Raw genomic sequence first — 23,538 nt, 5'->3', positions numbered from 1 at the left:
AGACATTTGGTCACTTAATTCAAAATCTATATTGTCAGTATATGAGTACAAATCATTTGTTTTTACACCAGAAGTACGTGGCCAATCATTGCCTTAAATTTGTAGCAGGCCATTGAAACCTCCTTATCGTCAATAGCTTTGTCACATAAAAACATACATTAGGTGGAATGGTTTTAATATGTTAAGAAGAAACCCCCTTGCACTGGGAAACAGTTAATGTAATAGCGATGCTTCAATGCTCTTTAAATCAGAGAAACATTAATGGAGTAATTCATCGCAGGCCCTTTATAAGGAAAGGCATAATAAAATAATGTTTTGCAGGCTAAGAAAATAGAAGAGTTGACAGAAAGATCAGGGTGAATCAGTGAAGCATTTCTCCCTGTGTCGCTCGTCTCCGTAAAAGCTTGAGGGAGCAGATCCTCTGAATGGAAAGTTCTAAGTGAAATGATGTTCTGTAGATTGGACCGCAGCTAGATGACACTCTGTAATCTTCTAGAGAAAGAGAGTCAAACACACAGGTATCCTCCCATAGGAATCCTTTATTAACGTATAGAAAATGCATTAAAAAAAGGGTCTATACATCAGCTAACAGCATCCATGATACAAGATAAAAGAGGGCAGTTAAAACGATCATAGACATCTCTCTCAGTCATCATTGCTATGGTAATTAATACCAGCTTCCCAGATCCCTTCTGCACTAAACTCAATGCTTCGCTGAAGGCAGAGGACGCTCGGAATCATCCCATTTAGGGCCTTGCTGTTAAGGTTTTAGAACCGGTGTACTTAGGCTGAGGGTCGAGGACGTTTGTATAGGAACAGCAGTAAAACATAAATCTATAACAAAATCAGAGAAACACGTAAAAACACTACCAGTAAGAAACATAATTAGCATTATTTACCCCGTCCCTCTTAAACCCTTAGTTTGTAAGGCAATCAGGCATCTTTGTGCCTTTTGGCCAATGCAAGTAACTGGTCACAATCAAATAGTTAATGAAGATTCCACACAAAGGATTTAGCATGATGTCATGGATGCTGGCAGGAAAAGGGTCAATGTGTCCTGGGTTGCAGAGTCTTCAGTGCTACGTGGGTAGGGCCCCTTCCTTTTGGCTGAAACTATACAAAGAAATCGCCATTAATAAAAAGGATTTGTATTGGCACAAGGAGCGGGGCTGGAGTTTGGCACATCAGTCGTTAACAAGAGCATTATTCTTCATTGTGGGGAGAATATTATATCTTTCAGAAACAAAAGGGGAAAAAATCCTGGATCCACAGAGGTCAACAAATAGACAGGAAAACTGCGTTGAGTGGGTATCCCAAAGGTAAAGACTAGGTAAAAATAAATTAAGGATCTACAAGTATGGAAAAAATGATAGGTGCAGGGAAGAATAAAATATATAAAAGGACTGGAGCGTTTATCTACATGATGTTGGACATAGGACTGTTGCGAAATGCATTAAGCTCCTCATGTATGTTGGACGTACACTCCCAACGGCTGGGTAAGAAGTCACAGTAAGATACTGGCACCCCCTACACAACAAATTGTAGGACAGGCGGTCTCTACAGGTTTAGAAAGTATTGGCAATAATAGGACATGGAGAAAGTTTTAATATGTTGTTAATGTAAGACAGAGGCTGGTAGATGTAATGGGAAGAAGGTGAGGGTCATGTGTTTTAAAAGTCTTCTCGGTGGGCTGGAAGGCATGTACAGGAAAATGCGAGCAAAGCGTTTTACAGGTGAATTCAGATCTGGATGGAACGTTTTTTCATGGCTCGTTGCCTGTACGGCCTCATCTTCATCTCAACAGATGGGATGGAAAACTCATGGCCCTTCCAGTGATACCAGTTTATTCCCTAGAGGAACAGGAGCAAGACTTAGAAAGGCAGGAATAAAGAGAAGGTCAAACAGGATAAATTGAGGTATGCACTGACAGAAAAATGTAGAATAAATCTACACTATATGTATAATTGTAACGTAAAATAAATATGAATTATGTACCCTGTTGTATGCAGGGCTTACTGGAACTGCTCAAATCATGGTTAAAAGCGGGTAGCTGAAAAAGCCCATCCTTGTTTCGTCAAGCACCTCTTTTGCCTTATACTGTGTTCTAAATATATTGACTTTTAAATATATTGACCCGTGGTTTAGAACAATTGCCCGTATTGTCATTTGTAAAGTAAAAAAAGGACTATAAGTAATACTCTCAAGCTTATGGAAAAGATAAAAGCCAAACTAGATCAATAAATCAATACATTATTTCTGTTTCTCTTCTATAAAGGTCAGCTTCATATCATTACCGATTTTTATTGCTTTAGCACCCAAAAACGCAATTTTTCTTTGTTGGAAATTTTATTCCAGAATGCAGGGTATTAGAACAATCAAAGTTACATTGCAAAGTCATTCCTATGGTTGATCCCAGAGGAGGCCCCTGCAGGCAACCAATAGAGTCGCCCACACGGCCCTTTAACTCCTGACGGCGGAACTTGGCCTGGGATCTCCCCACTCCGAGAGTTAAAGGTCCGTACGAGCGACTCCATTGGTCGTTCGTACTTGCACTTCATTGGTTGATGGCAGAAGAGGCCCCTGCCGGCGACCAATAGATTTGCCTGTACGGACCTTTAAAATCCTGGCGGCAAAGCTGCTGCGTACTGCGTTAACCCCGTATTAACCCCTTCTACAAAAAACAAACAGGAAGAATGTACACGAATATTCGCCCGAACCGAACACAGGAATAGGCGAATATTTGTGGAATACAAAGTCAAGTAAATACTGCTTATTTTACTGCAGTCGTGATTTTTGATTAATTGAAATTAATTGTAAATAATATTTTTTCTTTGTGCAGCCTTTGTAGACTAGTACTAAAAGCGTGCAATGTGACATTATTGTCTCTGGGGTGTATCTGTCTCACAGGTTGCCTCTCTTATATATTCTAATAATTTATCCATCAGTGGCCAACATATAGTAAGTTACCTGGCTGTGCCGGGACTCTCCATACTTGCCGTTCAGATTAGTACGGTGACAATTCTTGAACCACCATGCTCCTTTATATGACGCAGCGCAATTTGTCACCGCAACATCATTGTCTCTGTCCTTGGTGGAGAATGGGCGTCCCTGGTGGTAGGTGAGAGAATCTCCTACAGAAGAACAGAAATCAGCATAATAATTAGTATTCAGCTTGGAAATTTCATAACAAATTATTAAGCTGCATGTAAAAAGCTCCGGCATCACTGCTATGTATGATTAAAAGGAATAGGAATACTTGGATATACCTGCAGTGCCATTGTAGTCCCCGATGCGTAGTTTGTACATACTACGGGGGTCTCCCACATAGAACTTATTGTAATATGCATACACAGATTCTTGTCCATCACGCATGTCAATTCGAAGTTCATATCGTCCTTGAGAAGTCAGCTGGTGTAGATTGTCCAGTCCTGTGGTGTAAACAGATTAAAAAGTGTGTTACTGGACAAATAAAGTAAAGTTGTAGAAGTGTTGGGTCCTGGAATCAGTAGTGTATTCAGGCATAAACCATCAACGTAGCAGGTCTGGGGGGCATTTACTGCAAACACGGCCGACATCAGAAATCTTGGGGACCCGTACAAAACTAAAGACAGAGCTCCCTTTCCTTCATACTACCCTGCCCCAACCTTGCAATGGCATCACCAGGTCCCAAACTTTGAAAAATATTGAGTGCCAGGATATGACATCATATTCCACAAGTAGAAGGTGTTGCCCTCAGACAGACCTAAGGCAGCATTAACATAAATACACCACTGTCCCGAATGACTCCTAAAACTGGTTCTGCTCCCAGAAGCTGCTCTGACTTGGAGTTTCAGGCAGCTGGTGGAGCATCTTGGTAAATTGGTAAGTATTTTCCTCTTTTTAAGTCATTCTAGCATCCATTTTTACCTTTGTCAGCTGCTTGTGATTAGAATATACTGCCCACCGTCTGGATTATATAAAGGAATGCCAAATGCATTATATATGGACCTGATAAAATTGTAATTCATATTGGAATTTATTTGAATGAGAAAATATGGTTACTATTGCTAACAAGCCAGGTGATTGGATTGGGATTTCTTATCAGTTTTAAAAAAGACGAATCAATTATCGATGTAGCACCACCTTTTTTGTTGTTGCATACAAAAAGGTTTGAGAACAATTCAACCGAGAACGGACAGCCGGTCCTATGCTGTTTCCCTGCTCAGGAGCTTCTCAACTTTTCTCTTTTTGTGTTAAAGGACATTCTAAACACACCAGGTACCTTTTAAATACGTGTAATACGTAGATAGAAGAAATGTGATCCTTCTTTTGTAAAACAGTGGTGTAAGCAAGTGCCTTCTGCAATTTACAGGAAATCCAACACTAAATTATATGTAAAAAGAAATTCAGGTACAAAACGGTAAAACGAGTACAACCTCCAAAACACCAACTGGACGTGCCCCTCTTCTGCATTATTGCAGAAATGCTTTTATATTCCTCATTGTTAATACTAGATTTCCTTCTTATTCTTCACTTATTCAGCAGGCAGCAACACTGTAGCCTAGACTATGTAGATGCCTCAATGCTATTGTGTCTTTTTCACAATTCTTTACTGAGATCAGTAGAAACACAATTCCTTAAAAACACAAGCTTCAGACAGCATCATATCCAGGAAATCAGAAGAGTCCAATTACGTTTGGAAGTGCCTATTATGCTGTTGAATAAATTGCTAATTTCTTACTTAATCGCTTTGATGATCCACTTCTTACAGTTTTGGGAAGTCCCTGAAGTGAGAAAATTACCACGAAGCTTCATCTATCCAATTACAAGTGGCCAGTTACAAAAGGGAAATGCTAAACAGATCTCCCTTTTAACCGTCACAGAATGATTTGTACAGGACTTAATGTCACTCACCTAGCCAAAACTCATCCTCAAGGTTGCCAAACCCCACTTTGTAATCAGCCCACTTGCGAAAAAAATCTGTCAGCCCGTTCTGACGTCTCTGGAACACCTGAAAAAAGATGTAAGCTTGAGCTGTTTGGAGATTGGCGGCTAAGGTTGTCATGTATGTTTACTACATGCTGGTTTTCAGCAGGGTCGTGCAATAAACAGACTGATGAGGGTTTTTTTTTTATTTCTTTTATTGGATTACATTTTATTTCCCTTTTAGATGTGTCCTTCGATACATCATATAAAGAAAAATGTTTTAACTTAATTCATGTCAACAATGATCGGACGCATCAGGAGGACTATTATGGAAAACAATAAATTATGGAAAAAAACAGATTAATGGAAAATAAGTATCAGATTGGTCAGGTCACAATAAAAAGTTAGACCTATCTTAAATTCCAATAGCCATTCCACACATTACTCCTTGGATTTTTTTATCATATCTTATGCAGATAGCTGTCTGAATCAGTGTGTTGTTAATGCTAATAATGGGTTAATTGAATACATATCCTTACAAATACTTATTATACTTATTATACTTATTTATCACTTAGTTATCACTCATTGGAATGACAGAGAGGTGTCTGTCAGATGGCTAATGGGGCAGATCTCTGTAGCAGAGAGGAGAATGATGATGTGCCACTGTTCTGATCTTGATTGTGGGAGAGAATATAATGACGTGATCTCCTGTTCTTTGTCATTGTTAGATAATTTCTCACTGCCAACCCTCGTTTCAAAGAATGACTTACGATCCAACCTCCGCCGTCAGTCGTCATGTCACAATAGACTGCTACACTCTGACTCTGCTCCCCATTGATGTAGATGGTGTAAACGCCACTCTGGGTATCTCCATTCAGCAAGTGTTGGGAACAGTCTTGGGGATGAGAAAACATTCTGCCTCCTGTAGGGGGGAAATGTAAAGGGTAGTTGTGTTGAATATGACTACTGGCCTACTGTAGTGTGGAACGGGATGTGGTGACCAGCCTGACAACTCCAAAATAGATCTAAGTAAGGTAAATTCAGGGCCTGAACTTCCATGTAAGTTAACTAAGTGGTTGCTTTGAACAGTCGCATAGTGCTGGTGTCACCTTAAGGTTCAAGAGAGGAGCCAGAGACATAGTGTGCCTATGACACAAAAAAAATCAATAGGACAGTCCCTGGGTAAATCATACATTATAATAAAATAGCCACACTTATATTCAGAAAATATTTATTATCTCCTTCCAGGGATAGTCAACAACTAACTCACCAATTGTACTTCATCAGCAGTCATAGTACTTTGTCCTTTAATTGACCTTTACTGAATCAACAGCTCAAATGCCTGGTAGGTCGCAGGCCAACACCACCCAAGTAGTGTGGGGCGCGACCATCGCCAGTCCGGCCCTGGTCACGTGACTGAAGATACTTCCCAAGCAGAACTTCCCATTTAGGTCATGACAAGTTCAAAGTGAAATTGCTTCCCTTTTATTACGAAACCAATCCACACATTTTGAAATGATGTCTTTAAGTAGGTTTAACGCTTGATGGGTTTTGAGGATATCGCTCAAAATGACAGCTGTCTTACATATTCCTGCAGTAAGGTTATGATAAATATATAACTGAGAATAAAGCGTAACAGATACTGACCGGTAGAGAACACAGTCTGAATGGCAGAGCTGCTGTCTCCATTCTGTACAGACAGGACAGTCACTGTGTACTCAGTGCTTTCCAGCAGACCCTCCAAGCGGATCCACGTGTCCTCAGCATCCACAATTAATTCCTGAGAGGGAGATAACCAACTTAGTGAGTGCACAAGGATTTTTTATGCCTACACAAAGATACCATGAGCTTAGCGACAAAAACAAAGCATTCTAGACTGCCTCTATGTGTTAAAATGATTTGGCACGTATGACATTATAGGCAAAGACAAGCATTTTGCAGCAAAATCACCTATCTACAATGGTAAAATACAGTTTTTAATCATTCCACATGTGTAGGTTGCTCAAAGGGTGCACGTGTTAATGCAATTCCAGGGTTGCCCCACCATGTAGGAGACCTAGGTGGCTGCCAAAGGTACTGAGCTAGTGGAGGCACAATCACATTATTCATTATATGCCAATAACCATGTTATGTATGAGGGGGGCACAGGAGGCATACTTCGATGAAGGTGCCAGAAACTCTAAAGCTCAGCATTGCACATAGCCTTGTGATGCACAATATCATTGTTTATTTACACATTAAGTGGTGCAGAACATAAGAAAAGGTTTTGTCACCTTGTTATTGGGATCGCAATGCGGGACAGTGTCTTGGTACTAGGTATTAGATGGGTGAAGGTTGTTGCTGTTCACCAACTGAAGTCCAGTAATGACACACTATATAACGATGAGAATAACTGGAGCACAAGGGGAATTAATTGCTCACCAGGCTGTTCCAGGCTATGCCAAATGAAAGCCAAAAGGATTGTAATTGCATATTGGTTCCTCAGCCTTTTCAAGTACTTACGTTTATGCAGGTTGTCTCAGGACCATCCAACAAACTTGGCAGGAAAGAAGCCCCAAAGACATAGCTAGAAAAGCAGTCTGACTGTTTCGATGACATCATTTAGACAGCAAAATGCCAAATGTTTTCTTGCCTCACCTTTCGAGTCCCATTAGTGGGTTTGTATGTCAGTACATAATTTTCAATAGTAGAAATGGGTGGTTGCCATGATATTAGAGCGCTGGTCCGTGTTATCTCTGTAGCTGTAAGGTTCTCTGGAGGATCCAAAACTGCAAGGATGTAAAAGAGTTTCAAGAAGTCAATAAATATGGTTGTCTAAAGAAAGAGAACTGAAGGGCTTTGGAGTAGACACTCAAGGTTTATCCCATTTTAGACAAACTCAGTTTTCTGTAGATTTAAAAAAAAACAACAGTTCTGGGTCAAAGTTCTAAAAGTGGATCAGTCACCTAGGAATAGTTTTTGCGATTTATAAACATGGTCCTCTGAGTCTCCACGTGTCCAGCAAGTATTTTTGTAAAGCACATATATTTGGCCTAGGAGCCCTCAGGCACTTTTGATCCCCGTGGGCTACAAACTACCCAGACAATGATTATATCATCATTAATCATGGGTTCTAAGGCAGGGGCTGACCACCACTTCAAGTTGTGGTAATAAAAGAAAATGCCCCCAAGACCATTAATATAAGTAAGAAAAAACAAATCACATTCGATATGAAAAGAATAAAAAAGCTGTAAGTAGAATCTGGCTATAGAAGGCTAAAAATATGGGCTTTAATATTTGCTAACTGTGCTGTAGCTGATGTCTAATAAGGTGATAGTGTACATTGGATTTTTCCATTGATCGCCAGCAGCAATTTGGAATGGGATATGAACTCTTTATTGATTTCACACTAAGTTACAGGGAAGGAGACTTTGCAAGTTTCTATGTTTAGTATCTCACCATTAAACCGGTGCTTAACGATAGAGTCCTAATTAAGGTCATTATTGTATTTCTTGAAGTGTTGCTTGAAATATCCTTGATGGTAAATTGCACAATTTCCCCATTTTTGTGCCTCATTGAAAATGAATTAACTGATTAAAGACCAAATTTTCACTACCTGATTTCCCATACTATTAATCCAATGGACTGCAGGGGAATTAATAATCTTCCATTCCTTTTACTTTTGACTTCCAAGAGATATCGGCCACGCATTGTAAAGCTACTCCTCTCCCAAGAGGGTTAAAAAGCTATATAGAATGAAACGTAAAGTGTATAAATTATCAAAGGACACATTGCTTTGTGTACCATATACATTGTTACTTGTATAATAGAACATTTTCATCTTGGTCCATTAAGTCGCCTTATAATTTATGATAGATCTATGTTTCCCATGGCTACTAAAAACTTTGCATTATGCAGCAGTGATACAGAACTACTTCTCCACACGCCATGGAATGGCTACAAAGAATTAACTGGAGTTCTTCACCATTTCCTATTCAATAAAAAGTGGGAATTAAATCTGGAGCAAGAACATGGGAACTATGTAATAAAAAGTGATCTATTATCTAATTACTTTTGTTTGGGGGCTGAAATGAAATGAGCTAATCCTTGCATCTGTAGTAGGTGTTGTTATTCCATCTTGCTTTTTATTAACTATTATTATATGTAATATTTCACTTATTTTTATACTGCTAATTGTAAGCATTATTTACTGTTACAAATAATCTTTGTCAGGTTCTAAACTGTAACTAATGTTGGTTTATGAGAGCTCTAAATTAAACTAGGGTGGTTTTTGATAAATATTGGGGTATTTTAGACCACATATGCTAAAAAGCAGAGACCTCAAAAGGCTAAGAAGTAACATTTAGAGACAGGTCATGCTGGGCCTTGGAATGGCGTGGACGGGCTATCTGGCTAATCACAGCATTCTGCGTCTCACAAAGATGCTAAAAAGACGTCGTCCTAATTATTCTCTCGTACACGTTGGCTTCCTTTGCCATTTTATGTATTCTATGCAGCAGCGCAAGTAAGTGTAAGCTATCCTTTCTAACGAATGAAATCTGATGAGAATACAACTGATCTAAATCAAGTCAAGCCCACGTGTTTAACTCTTTATGTACCATAACAGATATAGCACAGTTGTTTGGGGTGCAAACCAGTAGGGCTTATTATTGGACAGTCTGGCTAGTGAAGTGCCCCCTTCCCCTTTACTGGGTGAGAATTCAGAAACATTCACTTATTTCAAGTCAGCCAAGCCAAATACTTGGTATTTCTTGGCTACCCCAAGCCTCAAGTATTAAGCCAGTATCACAACCTCATGCTGACGATTCCCATTAACGACGAAACAGCTGTCCATGGGTGCTGATCTGGCTATTACACCTCTTACCCGAGTTTTGTCTAAAGGCTGTCTTGTACAGCGGGCAATTACTTTCAAGGGATCCATGTATAAAGTGGATACAGAGACAAAAAGGTGATAATTGTTGACCTTATTTGCATGCATATTTCTGAGGGAACAATAAGCCTTCTGGCTTGTCTGGTGTCTGTAAATGAGTGTTTAATAATACTTCTACTACCCCCTTAATTTTAGTGGAAGGGTTTTCCATCACCTTAACCCACCATAACTTATTTAATGGTATTTCTTGGCTACCCTAAGCCTCTAGGATTAAGCCGGTATCACAACCTTGTGCTGATGAGTTTCATTAAGGAAATGAATAGTGATCTGATTTCTTGGCCCTGTGAGGGAGGGAAAGCTTGATCCTTTGGTGTTAGGGCTTGGAATGCATGAAGCCCCAAGGCTGTTTTTAGGTCCCTGGTTTTTGGTGCTGTGCACTGGGTGTAAGTGTGAGGTTAAGCACACTGTACCCTTTCGCGTATCACATGCTGGTAAGTGTCTTCAGCACCTTGGACCTCTACATGCATTTTTTTGTTTTTCTGTGCACTAGCCCCACTAGCACACTGGCTTGGTGTGCGGTGCATATGGATAATTTTTTATAATACCAATCGGTAAGGCTGGGGCTTCCATTGGGAGCGTTTTGTATGTGGTTTTGTCGCATGACCGCACTGTTTTTTTCACAAAAATTTATTTATACAAAACTGATTTCGATGGACAGACAGGAACACAGAAAAACCATGGTGGTACCCTAAAGGTCTGGCTTTTTTGGTGAGGAGGGTAGTTAGGTAACTCTTCTGAGCACCTAACACTGTGGCCTTCTGGCACTGGCACTTTTTTCTGTTTTTTTCACAACGAAGCATGAACCTCAGTGCTTCCAGTGCTTCCAATCACAGCCAGAGTGGTGATCTGGCTATTGCATCTCTTATGTGCAGACTAAAACAACCTAGATTCCACGTGTAAATTCCAATAGAATAAATATATATATAAATACTCCCCAAATAGAGCAGCTTCCAATAACACTCTTCCTCAAAATGTTGAACAACGCAATACGACAACCATAGAGCGCATATAAATGGGGAGGACAAATACCCCATTTATTTTTCTTGTTGTGCTTACATATTGCATCTCTTACCCAATTTTTGTCTAAAGGCTGTCTTGTACAGTGGCCAATTACTCTCAAGGCAAAAGGTGATAATTGTTGATCTTATTAGTATGTGCCTACCCAGAATCCCTTGTGGTTGTGGCAGCACCATGAGATTTCTGAGGGAAAAACAAGCCTTCTGGCTTGGGTGTCTGTAGATGAGTGTTTAATAATACTTCTACTACCCCCTCAAATAGTTAAGACATTATTTTGGTAGTGTAGTGTGCTCTAGCTCCAAGTACGTCCTCCCTCTAGCAATAAGAAAAAAAATATTTGGCTCGCCAATAACTATGCTAGGAGATATTTATAAACTCAGATTGTACGTTTAATTATGCCCATTCCTTGCCAAATTGAGAACTGTCAAGCGAACAGTCACAGCAGCCAGCAGATGGTGCAGTTTAGCTACCATGCCTTTAAAGACTGACAGGTTTGTAACAATGATGAACTCCTGCAGTTCCTCTTGCCTTTGGGGCTCGCATATCTCAACAGCTTGTAAAAGCCCAGGGTTCAGAGATTGTCACAGACCATCTGCAAATCACAAAAAGACACTCCTGGGGCCCGAGATAAAAAGGAGAACTCACACAAGTATGAATGCTTATTTTTGACTCACTCAAACAGCTATACAAGACCTTTAATTATTACTATGAACAAATAAAATAAATAAATAAACATTTCTCAAAAGCAGTAACAATGCTGAGCAATTCTCTCTTTATTCTACTGGCACATTAAGGCTGACTAATAGTTGCAAACCATAAAAAACAACACGTAAATTATGCTTAGAAATATGCTTCATTCTTATTAAAGGACTCTATCATTGAATGGTGCTATGATGACCTACATGTCTAATGGCAACATTAAAAGGGTACCATCAGGGGTGAGTCTAGAGTTTGTAGGGTCTGGGTGCGGTATTTTTTTTTTACTTCCCTGTAATTAAAACACACGCACAGACTAACACACAAATTCATTCTAACACCTTTTCACTAGCACATAACTTAGTTTTTGTATTTTTTCTTAGCATCCTCTCCACCCCCTACCTGACAGAATCTCTCAGGTCATGACTAAGGGGAGGGGTCACCTCATTTTGACCCCAAGAGCACTATAAAAAGCCTCAATTCCCTGTCAAGTCAGTCAGCTTCATGTGCTTAGTTCTAACTCTTGTCACCTTGAATTTGACCCTTGCCATGTACAAATGATCTGGTAGTAGTATTAATATATATTAAAAATCCTTAAATAAGGTTCCCAGATGGAGCCAAGAGCTGCAACATGAACTTTTGCTACAAAGATATAGCTTTGTGGATGAATGATCATTACATAAGTTATGGTGGGTAAAGGTGATGGAAAACCCTTCTACTTAAAATTAAGGGGGTAGTAGAAGTATTATTAAACACTCATCTACAGACACCAGACAAGCCAGAAGGCTTGTTTTTCCCTCAGAAATCTCATGGTGCTGCCACAACCACAAGGGATTCTGGGTAGGCACATGCAAATAAGCTCAACTACTGGCTACGGCACCTCTTCCCGAGTTTTGTCTAAAGGATGTCTTGTACAGCGGGAATTACTTTCAAGGGATCATGTATAAAGTGGATATAGAGGCAAAAGGTGATTATTGTTGACCTTATTTGCATGCGCCTACCCAGAATCCCTTGTGGTTGTGGCAGCACCATGAGATTTCTGAGGGAAAAACAAGCTGCCTGGCTTGTCTGGTGTCTGTAGATGAGTGTTTAATAATGTTTCTACTACTATATATATATATATATATATATATATATATATATATATATATACACACACAAAAACTACCTCCTTTTCCTTGTGCCATTAACCATAGACTCACCTCTAAGACCATACAATTACATATACACACACACTTTTATTTGCTTCTTTGACGCACACGCACACGCACACGCACACGCACACGCACACGCACACGCATCTTTACATGGATTAAAAAACAAAATCAAAACCATAGTGTTCAGAATCAGCTGTTTTTTTGGTGCCTCACTAGTGTGTCATACATTACAACATCCACTTCTCTACTCTTTTGTATATAAATCTGGTACCTGGAGCACAATGGCGGCCGAGTGTCGTGAGAAGCTGTATGCGCCCATGGTAAGTAAGCTGGCAATGTACACTTTTTTTTTTTTTGAACTGAAATCCCATAATTGTTATCTTTACAAAGAATTTAATTTTCTTTATTATAATGTTTAGACTGCCTATAAGGATTTTAAAACATTGTGTACTATATAGTCATTTAACTCATATTAAATAATTGCACGTCTCCCTTACACTGAAATATTTAATAGATGAACGTTAAAACACAAAGCATCAAAATGATCCTGGAAGGTACGTTGTTAAATGTGTATAACAAGAACAAAAGCGAGAAAAACCTCGCTACCAAGCAACCTAAAACTGCGTTGAGAAGAGAATATTTTCGCTCTTTATTAAACCTGCCTTTTTATTGTGCCAGGACGATTGAAGGTTATTTTTTTATTATGAGTTTAGTGCTTAATTTTTTCATTATTTATGTTAGGATTCTGAATATGCTTTTCCACGGAAATTTTTTTCCATCATAAATGGAAGCCTTGCTGAGAATCAGCACAATGGTTATTATTTATTATGTATTTAGTATAATCACAGGAATAAACCAATCTGACAATGTTTGGTCTTAGCCTATTATTAATACAAAAAATAATAATAAAAACCATTTCTACTGGTACAAACCTTTAAATATTTCTCATTTATAAAAAAAAATAAAATCACAATGTGAGCGGAAAGCTATTGCGAAAATAAATAGAAAAACCCACTTTCCAACATTTAATACTATTTCTTCTACCATGGTTTAACTTGAAATCGATGCCTAGCATTGGTTCTTAAATTAAGTGAATATGTTTGCCAATATGGTCTGTGCAAAAAAATTATAAATTAAAAACATTTTACCAAAAAAGTATTATACAATAAATAACCTATAGTATATTAAGCAGAAATCTGAGATGTGGTTCTTACGTACCAGTAGAGAGAAACTGAAAAGTAAGAAATAAATTATAAGAATGGGAGCATTTGAAAGTTTAGCCCAAAATCCATAGGGTAAATTAAAGTCTTAATGTATTTGCTTAAATCTGCAGCTTTCCCCCTGTGCTGGACGTCAGCTTGTGATTGCAGATGATTAGCTGTGTCCTTATCAGAGCCGGTAACTGTGGCATAAATCTTTTCTCTACGTGTGCTCTTTCAGACATGCTGGATCATATTTTTACATACGTGTGACGAAGCTGACATCAATGCTTCGGCTGCTTTGGGGCCCCGCGCTGGCACTTAGTTGAACTGAATAACTGGTTTGAGGCAGGAGGTTACTGAGCTGAAACTCATGACTGTGCCCATCAACCAGGATCGTCTCTCCCGAAACTGTCCAAAAAAACAACATCTAGGTTTTAGAAAAGGCGCTTATATATTATGAATATGTGTAGAGGCAATAAAAATCTACAAGGCAAATTAGGCACATAGTGGTAGAAAGTGTAAGTGTGTGGCATGTGAGGGAACGTTATGTTTCATACATTTGAGTAAATCAAGTTTTTTTTTTTTTCATGCTTCTGGTTGGGTCTGTATACTGCCTTTTATAACGAGTACAGAAGACAGGGGGCTATAGTATTAAAGAACGGTTTTAGTGCAAAAACTATTGAGAGGTCATTATAGAACACAGTGGAATGTTCCTTCTAATTGTTTCATGTTTAGAACTTTGCCCCATAATTACTCTATACCAGTGAGGATCCTTTCCTGTCTAATCTGTTGTAAACCTATACTGATTTGTAAAAGACCACCTCTGTCAGTGCTGAGATTTAACTACTACTTTTATGGTATTGTCCGCATTTGCCTATAAGAGAACATTTCTCCTTATTCTGGTTCTTCGCCAACTGGACCTATTACATCTCATATGCGTATTTGGATGACCAAAAACAATATTTGTCACTGATTACATTTATTTTTTTTTAGAAAAGGATTGGACTGTGAAGGAAATGTCTCGCAAATGTGCAAATTGGGCAGGCATAGCTGTCAGCATGAATTCTATTTAGTTGCCAGAGTCAATAACTGATCAAGCAACGTATCTCAGAAAGACGCATAAAAACATGTTTCTCCTGCGGTGTACACCTATTGGCATGTCTGTACATTTATGAGAATTGTTTTTTTTTTTTTTAGCAACGTTTAAAACATATTACCCCGGGGGGAGCCGACCAGACGTTCCCCGTTAATTTACTGTTTCTCTGGAGAAGGCAACTCTCAAGATGCTCAGCAGCAATAGGGACAGTTCTGCTGTATTATCTGGTATTATCATATGGCTTAGATATACAGAGTTATTTTATATTAGCTTATATTCCGTTATAACTATGTTACACTGGGTTTAAAGGCACAGTCTACTTCTCAAAAGGTCTTTTTAAGTGCGTGATGGGGTAGACTTCTGCCTCATTTCCCTCCTCTTCTTCACGGCAGAGAGCGTACCACTCATAATGCGGTTTCACCCCACCTGTCCTCTGTGGTTTGCTATTAAATTACTGCGTGTGACTATATGGTGCCTGTGTGACCTTCCTAACCTTTGTGGTGCGTCAGTGTAATAATATAGCTCTCCACGTCTGTGTTCGGAGGCTCCCATTGCAGTGCGGCTTCACTTGCGGTGATGTTACTGGCCCTTAGGCCAAGTGGAGGGTCCAAGGCTGCAAAAGAAAGAAAGAAAGTCAAAAGACAAGCGAACTCAAGATGATGAATTGTGCCGGATCCAAGGACAGTTAATGGATATCTGGAACGGTGTGGGTAGGACTGTGCAGCCTCTTACCTCTATCTATTTCATTAGTGTGTTGTAAGAAGTCTTCCATTAAAAAAATTATACTTAACCGTGAATGTAGACAAACAGTGCTTGAGCCCACGCTCAAGAAAGGATGGAATTTTACCCTCCACAAGCTTACAAATGATTTATACGTAAGCATAATATTTAATAAATGCATTTAGATAAATACAGCACAGCTATTAAGGCTTGACATACATTTTCAGGTAAGGAAGAAAAACATCTAAAGAGAAGGTATATGGTTGTTGTGTCTTCATTTTCATCATGAGACACTGTAGCAATCAACTAAACTTCCTATTATTGAGCCTGCATTTTGAGCTGTGGAAAATCTAAAAGAGTTGTGCTGTGATTAAAAAAAAACCCCATCATGACATTTTGAAATTGGTGTTTTTAACTGTAATAATTCTCTTCAAATACCATATCTTAAACTCAAAGAAATCAGTCAGGCTATCTGGGATTTCTATCTATATAAAAGCATATATATATCTCAAAGTATTGATCTGTTAGGTTATTCTTGACAAGTGATTTAAGGGACTGTAAATTTCAATTTTTACTGACCTGTCACAGCAACAACGTTGACTCTTTCGCTCTCTTCTCGCCCCCACACGCTGCTCAGGCTAATTCTGTATTCCATGGTTGGCAGAAGACTTATCAAGGTGTACTGAGTAATATCACTTCCAATCACCACACTGTCCATCCTCCCTACATTAAATACAAAGAAGATCAAAAAAAAGGATGGTACATCAAAGTGTATGTTTTGGTAGCTGAAGCCCATATTACCTTTTGCGCATTGGTAGGAGAGCCGGTAATGATGGAAAGAGGAAGGGGGTGGTCGCCATACCACCGTCAGAGAATCTTCAGTAACATTTACCACCCTTACGTCCATTGGGGGAGCAACACCTGTGGAAGACAAGGGTAGACATGACAAAAAAGAGGAAGTAATACATAAATATCCTTGAAGGAATTAATCCTCAAGATTCATGCAACATCATAACCGCTTGGTTAAGGTCCTAGTTAACTTGTATGGCCCCCATCAGAAGGAGGCAAGAGACCTATACAAGAGTAATAATAAATAATTATACTGTTTTTTATTAAATGTTTGGGCCTCTAAAAACCTAAAGTTTCCTCTGGGCTCTTATCACTTACCTGTAGTGACGGTACCCTCGACCAGCTCTCCTCTAATGGCCCCATGGACAGGTAGCAGAGTAACCAAGTACTCGGTGCTAGGCTGCAGGTTTGAGAGGGTGATCTGTCTCACTGAAGAGTCCAGCGACATCTGAATTGGTTCTTTGCCTCCAATGGGGGTGTAGGTTAGGATATATTCATCAGCTTGGGGGGAATGATCTTTCCATGACACATTTGCACTAAATGCTGTGACAGCTGAGAAATGAAGCTGTGTGATTGGACGAAAACCTGCAGAATACACGTAAACGTTAACGCTGTCATGTTTAATCTGGATACAAACAGGGATATTTAATATTTTTAATGACTCATCATAAGGAAGATCAACTGAGTGATGGGCAAATCCCCCAACATAGTTTGGATTTCTCTCTATTTCTACTCATCGTACAGCACTGTGGAATATAATGGTGCTAGATAAATCAATATTAATGATAATAGTAATAATAATATACAAATCAATAGTTTTTTGGGGTGAAATTACAATTTAGTTATTAGTCAAAGTGAAAAGTCCATTGGCCTACTAAATAAGACATACTCGCAAATAACGGTGTTGATAATCCTAATTCAGGTAAATTTGGCCACATGATTTTACGTTTTCAATTCATTGTTGATTATAACAATAACAGATTTTGGTAAATAGGTTGATGTATAAATAATTTAGTTAATTTGGCTGCCAATTGTTCTACCAAACCGTAGATGAATTATAACCAATTGACTAGCTGCTGGATGTGAATTGGTCAGAATTTCAACCCAAGTTACCCAACATGATCGTATCAGACCTGTCATTTACTCCTTTCTATAAAGGTTTAAGAAATATATTCGGTTTTGGTGGAAACAACCTTTCAGCGCATGGTTCTGTATTATAAGACTAATGAGCATTCCCAGCAAAAGTTATCATTTCATATAATTAAAGTATTATTTCAACAAAGTATTGGGCATTAAAGAGTACTAGAGACAATATTTCCAATGCTACGTTTAGTTCTCAAAGCGATAAGTTTAACAGAATAAGTGGAACAGCACCTTTAAATTCAGGCACTGTATTAACTTGTAAAGCTTCTGCTGGAAGAAGAGAGAGAGAGAAGGAGTTAAAGAAGAAGAGTATGAGGAGTTTTCTGCATTTGCATGCACCATTTACATATTGTCTGCAGTTGCCTTAAACAATTTAAGCCTAAAACATTGCTTTCACATGGCCAAGCGATAATTAATTAATAGAGTAGGGCACAAATGTGGCCATTGTCACAATATAAAGAATAGACTTCTATAAATAATTAGCTTTTTTATTTATTGGAACAAATATGCAGTAATCTTTAAGTGAAATTTATTACCTAATTTATTTAGCACTAGGGCAGCTATAAAGTAAATCTCTGGTGCGCTAACCACAGAATATTGTGGGAGTTGGTAGAATAATGTCAGCTCTTGGTGGGAGAATTAAGGTCTATTGTGAGAGCTTTATGCATACGCAGAGGGAATAATAAAGGAGAATAAGGAGCTGAACATGGAGCTTCTTTCAAAGTGTATAAAATGTTACCAGTAAAGGCATCCACAGTTATCTCCCTGCTCTGCTGCCTCCCTCTCTCTGCGGTGATAGAGATGGTGTATTCAGTCGCAGGATCCAAGTCGGTGAGAACATACTTTGATGCATCGTGGGGGACAGTGACCTCAGAAGCCATGCCAGAGGATGGAGTGAAGGAGATACGGTAATGGTCAATAGGTCCGTGGACTTTTGTCCATGCCAGGGAGATGGTCTTGTCAGTGGAACCTGTTACCATTAAATCACTTGGGCTATCCAACTCTAAAAGGAAAAAGAAAATCTAGTTCTTGTTATTGTTCCTAACACAGTGGAGAGCATTGACTAATGATGAAGAAACTCAGTACAGAAGATAAGGCTAAACTGTAGACCCAAATGTTCAACTTGCTCTATTGAGGTTAGTTGTCCTTTGCTCAGATAGCGATTGGTGCATTAATCGTAGCAACTGGGGAGATATGTGACCAAGCCACGAAGTGCCCAGGGAATGCTTGGAGTAAAACAGGGGTAGATGTCAACAAACCACTGCATATCCCACAAAACTTCATAACCCCCATGCAGGTTTTGAGACAGATAGCGTACACTTATAGTGTTGGGTAAATTATTTTAGGCCACCCATTACTGCACTTTCCCAGGACGAAATGGTTCTTTACAGGTGACCTGGAACTCTTAGAAAGCTCTGAAGGCTTTGGTGAGTACTTAGCTTCAAGAGGTTGGGATGTTAACAGAATCAGCTTGAGTTACAGCTCTACTGCGCCAGTGATTTCCAATTTCTGGTCAAATGTTTTAGTGAGGTGAAGTGAGGCTACATTAAATTATGATATTGTTATTATAATAATGAGCTAAGTAGAATAATGGAATGTCTAGACATTTTTACTGAAGCAGCAAAAAGTAACCTACAAGGGACATCTGATATAATCATATCAGATTAAAGGGAGATTTTCGAAAGGCTTTGAAGAGACATCTGATGTAACTATCTAATACCTGTGCATTTTTACTCTTAATAGGAACATTTCATCAGAAACAGCATTGTTCACTGTGCCAACAAAGTAAGGGTATCATCAAAATCTTTAAAGTACTATTAGTCCCAAATTCACTTAGTTGACATTTTTATTTGTAAACTTTTTTGCGTTCCATTTCGACCCTGGTCATACTTACTAATGATTTCTGGAGCGATCCTGCTCTAAAAGAGCTAAAGTAATCAGCAGAAACAAGAAACTGAAGCCAAATACCTTTGACGTTTTTGCGAGAAGTGCTGCAATAAAAGGTGTGCAATATGGCCGTGGCGCGGCATGTGACGATGCAGACACCAGACTTTGTCAAGTTGGTGTCACCCAAAACATATGGAAAGTTCTCATAATTGAGCATTCATACTGATACTCATGAGGACCTACACTATATGCAAGAGAAAGACCTTGACCCCCTCTTGTCCACATGGCCCATGTCAAATGCTGGCCTCAAGCCAACACTGGCTCACCTAGCCATAGTTTCAGGTTTCAATGGGAAATATCTACAAGCCACCAATAGTGCATTTTGAGCAATATGACAATTACAGTGCTTGTATGAAAAAACAGCTATATCAGCGGAAGCCCGACCACTTTGATCATGGACTTTCTAGCAAGGTGATATGATGTTGCTTATTGAAAGCAGAGTGAAATTGGGGAAGAGGTCTAATCACCATAGCAACCAAAGGAATGTTCCTGTTGATTGTACCATTCCATTGTTCATCATTATATGTACTGTATGCGTCTTTTGGTAATTGCATATCATTATTACATTTAGCTAAAAATGCATTATTACTTGATCCTTAACCTCACAAGGTTTTTCCCTTGGATATGTTTTTCACTATCTTCTGGTAGCTAGAAACAGGTATTTGTATTTACCTAGGAATATGCAGTAAACCTATGATCATTAAAGTAGCCATAATATATAAAAAGCTAGCTGACTGCCTGACATTATTGTGCATCTAAATAATATTATCAAACAGCTTTTTTTTTTTAAAAGAAAAAGTAGCCCCACTTACACTTTTGTGAGGGGTTTCCCTTTTTGATATTTGCAGTCTGGTACATGCAAGGTCCCATTATTTAAGATGGGCAAGACATAAAGCAACAGAGGGTTAGTAGCTACTTACTGTTCAAATCTTATCAATGTTTCTTAAAAACAGCTATTGCTAGTTATTACAGTACTATATCAAACAGGAATAATTAATTAATGTGCATGCATGTATAAAGTGTTGTTTGCAGATGTTTAAAGATGTCTAAGCCACCTCATATTATATGTTTAAAGTTGTAGCTTTGCACGTACAGTGTGGTTCCATTACTTTTCCAAACCTTTTTTGGTTGGAATACCCAAGTTACTAGACTGAAGCTGACTTCCTCATATTCTGATCTGGTTTAATATTATACGAGCATCCCACGTTTTGCTTTTCTCGTTGGTATATCATAGATGAAATCGCTTCTTAAATACAGGATACTTAAGTTAGAGTATCTTCACCTTCCTTGTAGGTTAGGCTTTTGGAAGGGCCATTGCTATAACCATTTGGTTGCCACTATTATTGATTCACTAGAAAAGTATTCCGGTTAACCTATTTAGAGGTTACCGGGCATGCTGAGGACTGTGGTGTTCTTGGGATTCTACAGAATAAGACTGTCATGACTATACAATTCTAATATAAAAATGAGCTGGTTTGGCACTTATTATGTTGAAGTGGATGCTGTAGAAGCTAGTAGAACCGATAGGGAACTAGAGAAGGGTTCCTTTAGCGCTATAAGACTATATAAGTAAGAACTTCAGAAAAAAATCAAGCCTTCTTAAGTAAACATGTGATTAGAAAAGGATTCTACATTGCTGTAGAAGAAGACACTTTAGACTGTTGTGAGATGGGCAGGACTTTTCCTTCAGACAGATAACATGCGAGATAATGACATATCCATAGCCTAAGGGCCAAAACGTAGATTGGATTATCTGAGAGACAAACCAATTCATGACAGAAGAAGGAAGAAATGAAGTCCAGTATTTGTCCAAGGAGCTTTACATTTTATATGCATCTCATCCTATTGTATAGATCATTCATACATTGTAAACTTTTATTCTGCCTTCTGAATTGTGTACTCAGCAAGAGAATGACTTGCAGAACCTTTAATGAACCCGTTATTAAATCACAAATACGGCGAGGGTGATGCCCGAATACCAAGTGATCAATGCTGGCCGCTTTCCTAAGAATATTTAGCTCTGCATATAGACAACTCATTTATATGCAGGGGGCCCTCACCAGAAGCAGCGATACAACATCAATTAAACTAATGATAAGAAATAATGAAATGTTCAATTTACTTCAAAAACACCTTACCGCTGACTCCAAACACAAATAGCTTTAGAAGAATAGCGATAATTGAAAATAGTTTGCAAAGGGATTAAAGAAACATTAACACCTTGAAACTAAAAGGGCTCACACAAACTCAGACTCCCAAGGTGCATAATACCTTTTTTTGGAGTAAAATACTTTCCATATTTACATAGTCAGTTCTTATAGTGCCATGTACTTCTTACTTATCATGGATGTACATTAGGGATTCAACAAAACCCTAAAAATGATTTAATTTTGTCACATGCTGCATAAATAAATAAATATGTTGGGAACATTTGGCCTAGAAGAACCAAGAGCTGCAGCTAGAGAAGGATACTGCGTATTAGGAATAAACCTCTGTTTGCAATGCAAGATCTCGCATATTTATATGCAGTTAAAGATACCCCTGTATGGTGACTATGAGATCCTTAGGCTATATTTTAATGAGATTATGGTAGATCTCAGTTCCATTATGAATGCACATGGAAAACGTGAGACCTATAGCTGTCACTTTTATTCAGTACATCCAAGTAGCTGATCAAGCCAGAACCGGCTTGAGCTCGTTCACTGAATCACACACTAATATATATCTAAATCATTTTAAGGAAATTTGGATACATGCAATATCCAAGAGGGGAGCTAATGGTTGACTGCCCTAAGTTGTAGTTGACATGGTCTTGATGGGGAACGTTGATGCACTGAATGACCGTGCTCAGTCTTTGCACATTGTAGTTTTGGTTTGGTAAGGTGTCTGATTAGGCAGTTTTGATATGAGATCTGGGAAAGCAGGTGAGTGAATGGTGCAATCAGGGTTATTGTATGTTTTGGTGTCCCTCTGGCAGTAGATCATGTGAACCCACACCTCTTGTGATGGCCATCTATGAACATTCCTTTTCTTTTAAAATGTTGGCTATAAACTGATAATGTAAAAAAAAATTGTCACACACTCAATAGAGTTACAAAATTGCAGTACTGATCATAATGTATAATTTAAGGTCAGGATCACTTGTAGTGACATTGAAATATGACATGATTAATATGTTCAATATCGGTCCAGGTGCTAGGATAACCAGGATTGTGTTTTTTTTGTTGAAGCCGCATATTCTGTAGAAGACCTGATCCACTAAAAACAAAGTAATGAATTACTCACCTGTCCGAGCATTTATCGTTGCTGGAGCACTCTGCAGGTTATCCCTGACTGCGGATATTCCAATACCATATTCTGTTCCCGGGATCAAATCTTGAAAATAAAGTGAAAAAAAAAGAGATTAGATGCCCAAGGGACTTTCCACAAAGTGGCAAAAAGATTGCACCTCGTATCTGCTATTTGATGATGTTACTACTGTAACAAGAACGTTAAACACCTTAAACTCTTGTAATTTGTCTTAACATTCTCTCAGCGACATGTTAAATATAGAGAACGTATTAATCAAAATTTAATCAATTTCTTGGCAGCCTCGTCCTTTAAAGATAAGCTTCCTAGGACATTACACAGGAATGGTGACACCCTCGACAGACACATTAATATGGCTCATTCTAAGATATGTGTCACTAACTACTAGCACTAGAGAGGAATGACAGATTTTCCGTGGTGCTTCTTTTACTTCAATTCTATCTTTCTTTTCAAAATCCATTATATCTGGCCAATGGTTCACACAGATAAACAAATGGTCACGGCACTTAAAAATGTAAAATGCAAACTTTATAAGATTTAGAGGGGAAAATAAAACACTTTCCC

The 23,538-nt window shown here is 38.6% G+C and overlaps 1 protein-coding gene across 1 annotated transcript in view; it reads right to left on the bottom strand.

The window, feature by feature from the left end:
- Window positions 1–521: 521 nt before the first annotated feature.
- Window positions 522–23,538, bottom strand: part of LOC128500118 (tenascin-R-like) — a 120,392-nt gene continuing 97,375 nt past the window's right edge. The window contains exons 9-23 of the mRNA XM_053469153.1: window positions 22,951–23,040; window positions 18,458–18,721; window positions 17,950–17,988; window positions 16,894–17,160; window positions 16,528–16,647; window positions 16,306–16,449; window positions 15,500–15,619; window positions 14,175–14,318; window positions 7,546–7,676; window positions 6,556–6,688; window positions 5,679–5,830; window positions 4,894–4,990; window positions 3,267–3,428; window positions 2,968–3,131; window positions 522–1,850 (exon numbers count right to left, since the gene is read on the bottom strand). Coding sequence (XP_053325128.1) covers window positions 1,740–1,850; window positions 2,968–3,131; window positions 3,267–3,428; window positions 4,894–4,990; window positions 5,679–5,830; window positions 6,556–6,688; window positions 7,546–7,676; window positions 14,175–14,318; window positions 15,500–15,619; window positions 16,306–16,449; window positions 16,528–16,647; window positions 16,894–17,160; window positions 17,950–17,988; window positions 18,458–18,721; window positions 22,951–23,040 — 2,138 coding nt within the window. The 3' untranslated portion in view covers window positions 522–1,739. The remainder of the gene's footprint in view (window positions 1,851–2,967; window positions 3,132–3,266; window positions 3,429–4,893; window positions 4,991–5,678; window positions 5,831–6,555; window positions 6,689–7,545; window positions 7,677–14,174; window positions 14,319–15,499; window positions 15,620–16,305; window positions 16,450–16,527; window positions 16,648–16,893; window positions 17,161–17,949; window positions 17,989–18,457; window positions 18,722–22,950; window positions 23,041–23,538) is intronic.

This window comes from Spea bombifrons, chromosome 6 (assembly GCF_027358695.1).
Source record: "Spea bombifrons isolate aSpeBom1 chromosome 6, aSpeBom1.2.pri, whole genome shotgun sequence".
NCBI classification, from domain to species: Eukaryota; Metazoa; Chordata; class Amphibia; order Anura; family Pelobatidae; genus Spea; species Spea bombifrons.
The sequence above is the reverse complement of the archived record's forward strand: the minus strand, read 5'-3'. Positions and strand labels throughout refer to the sequence as shown.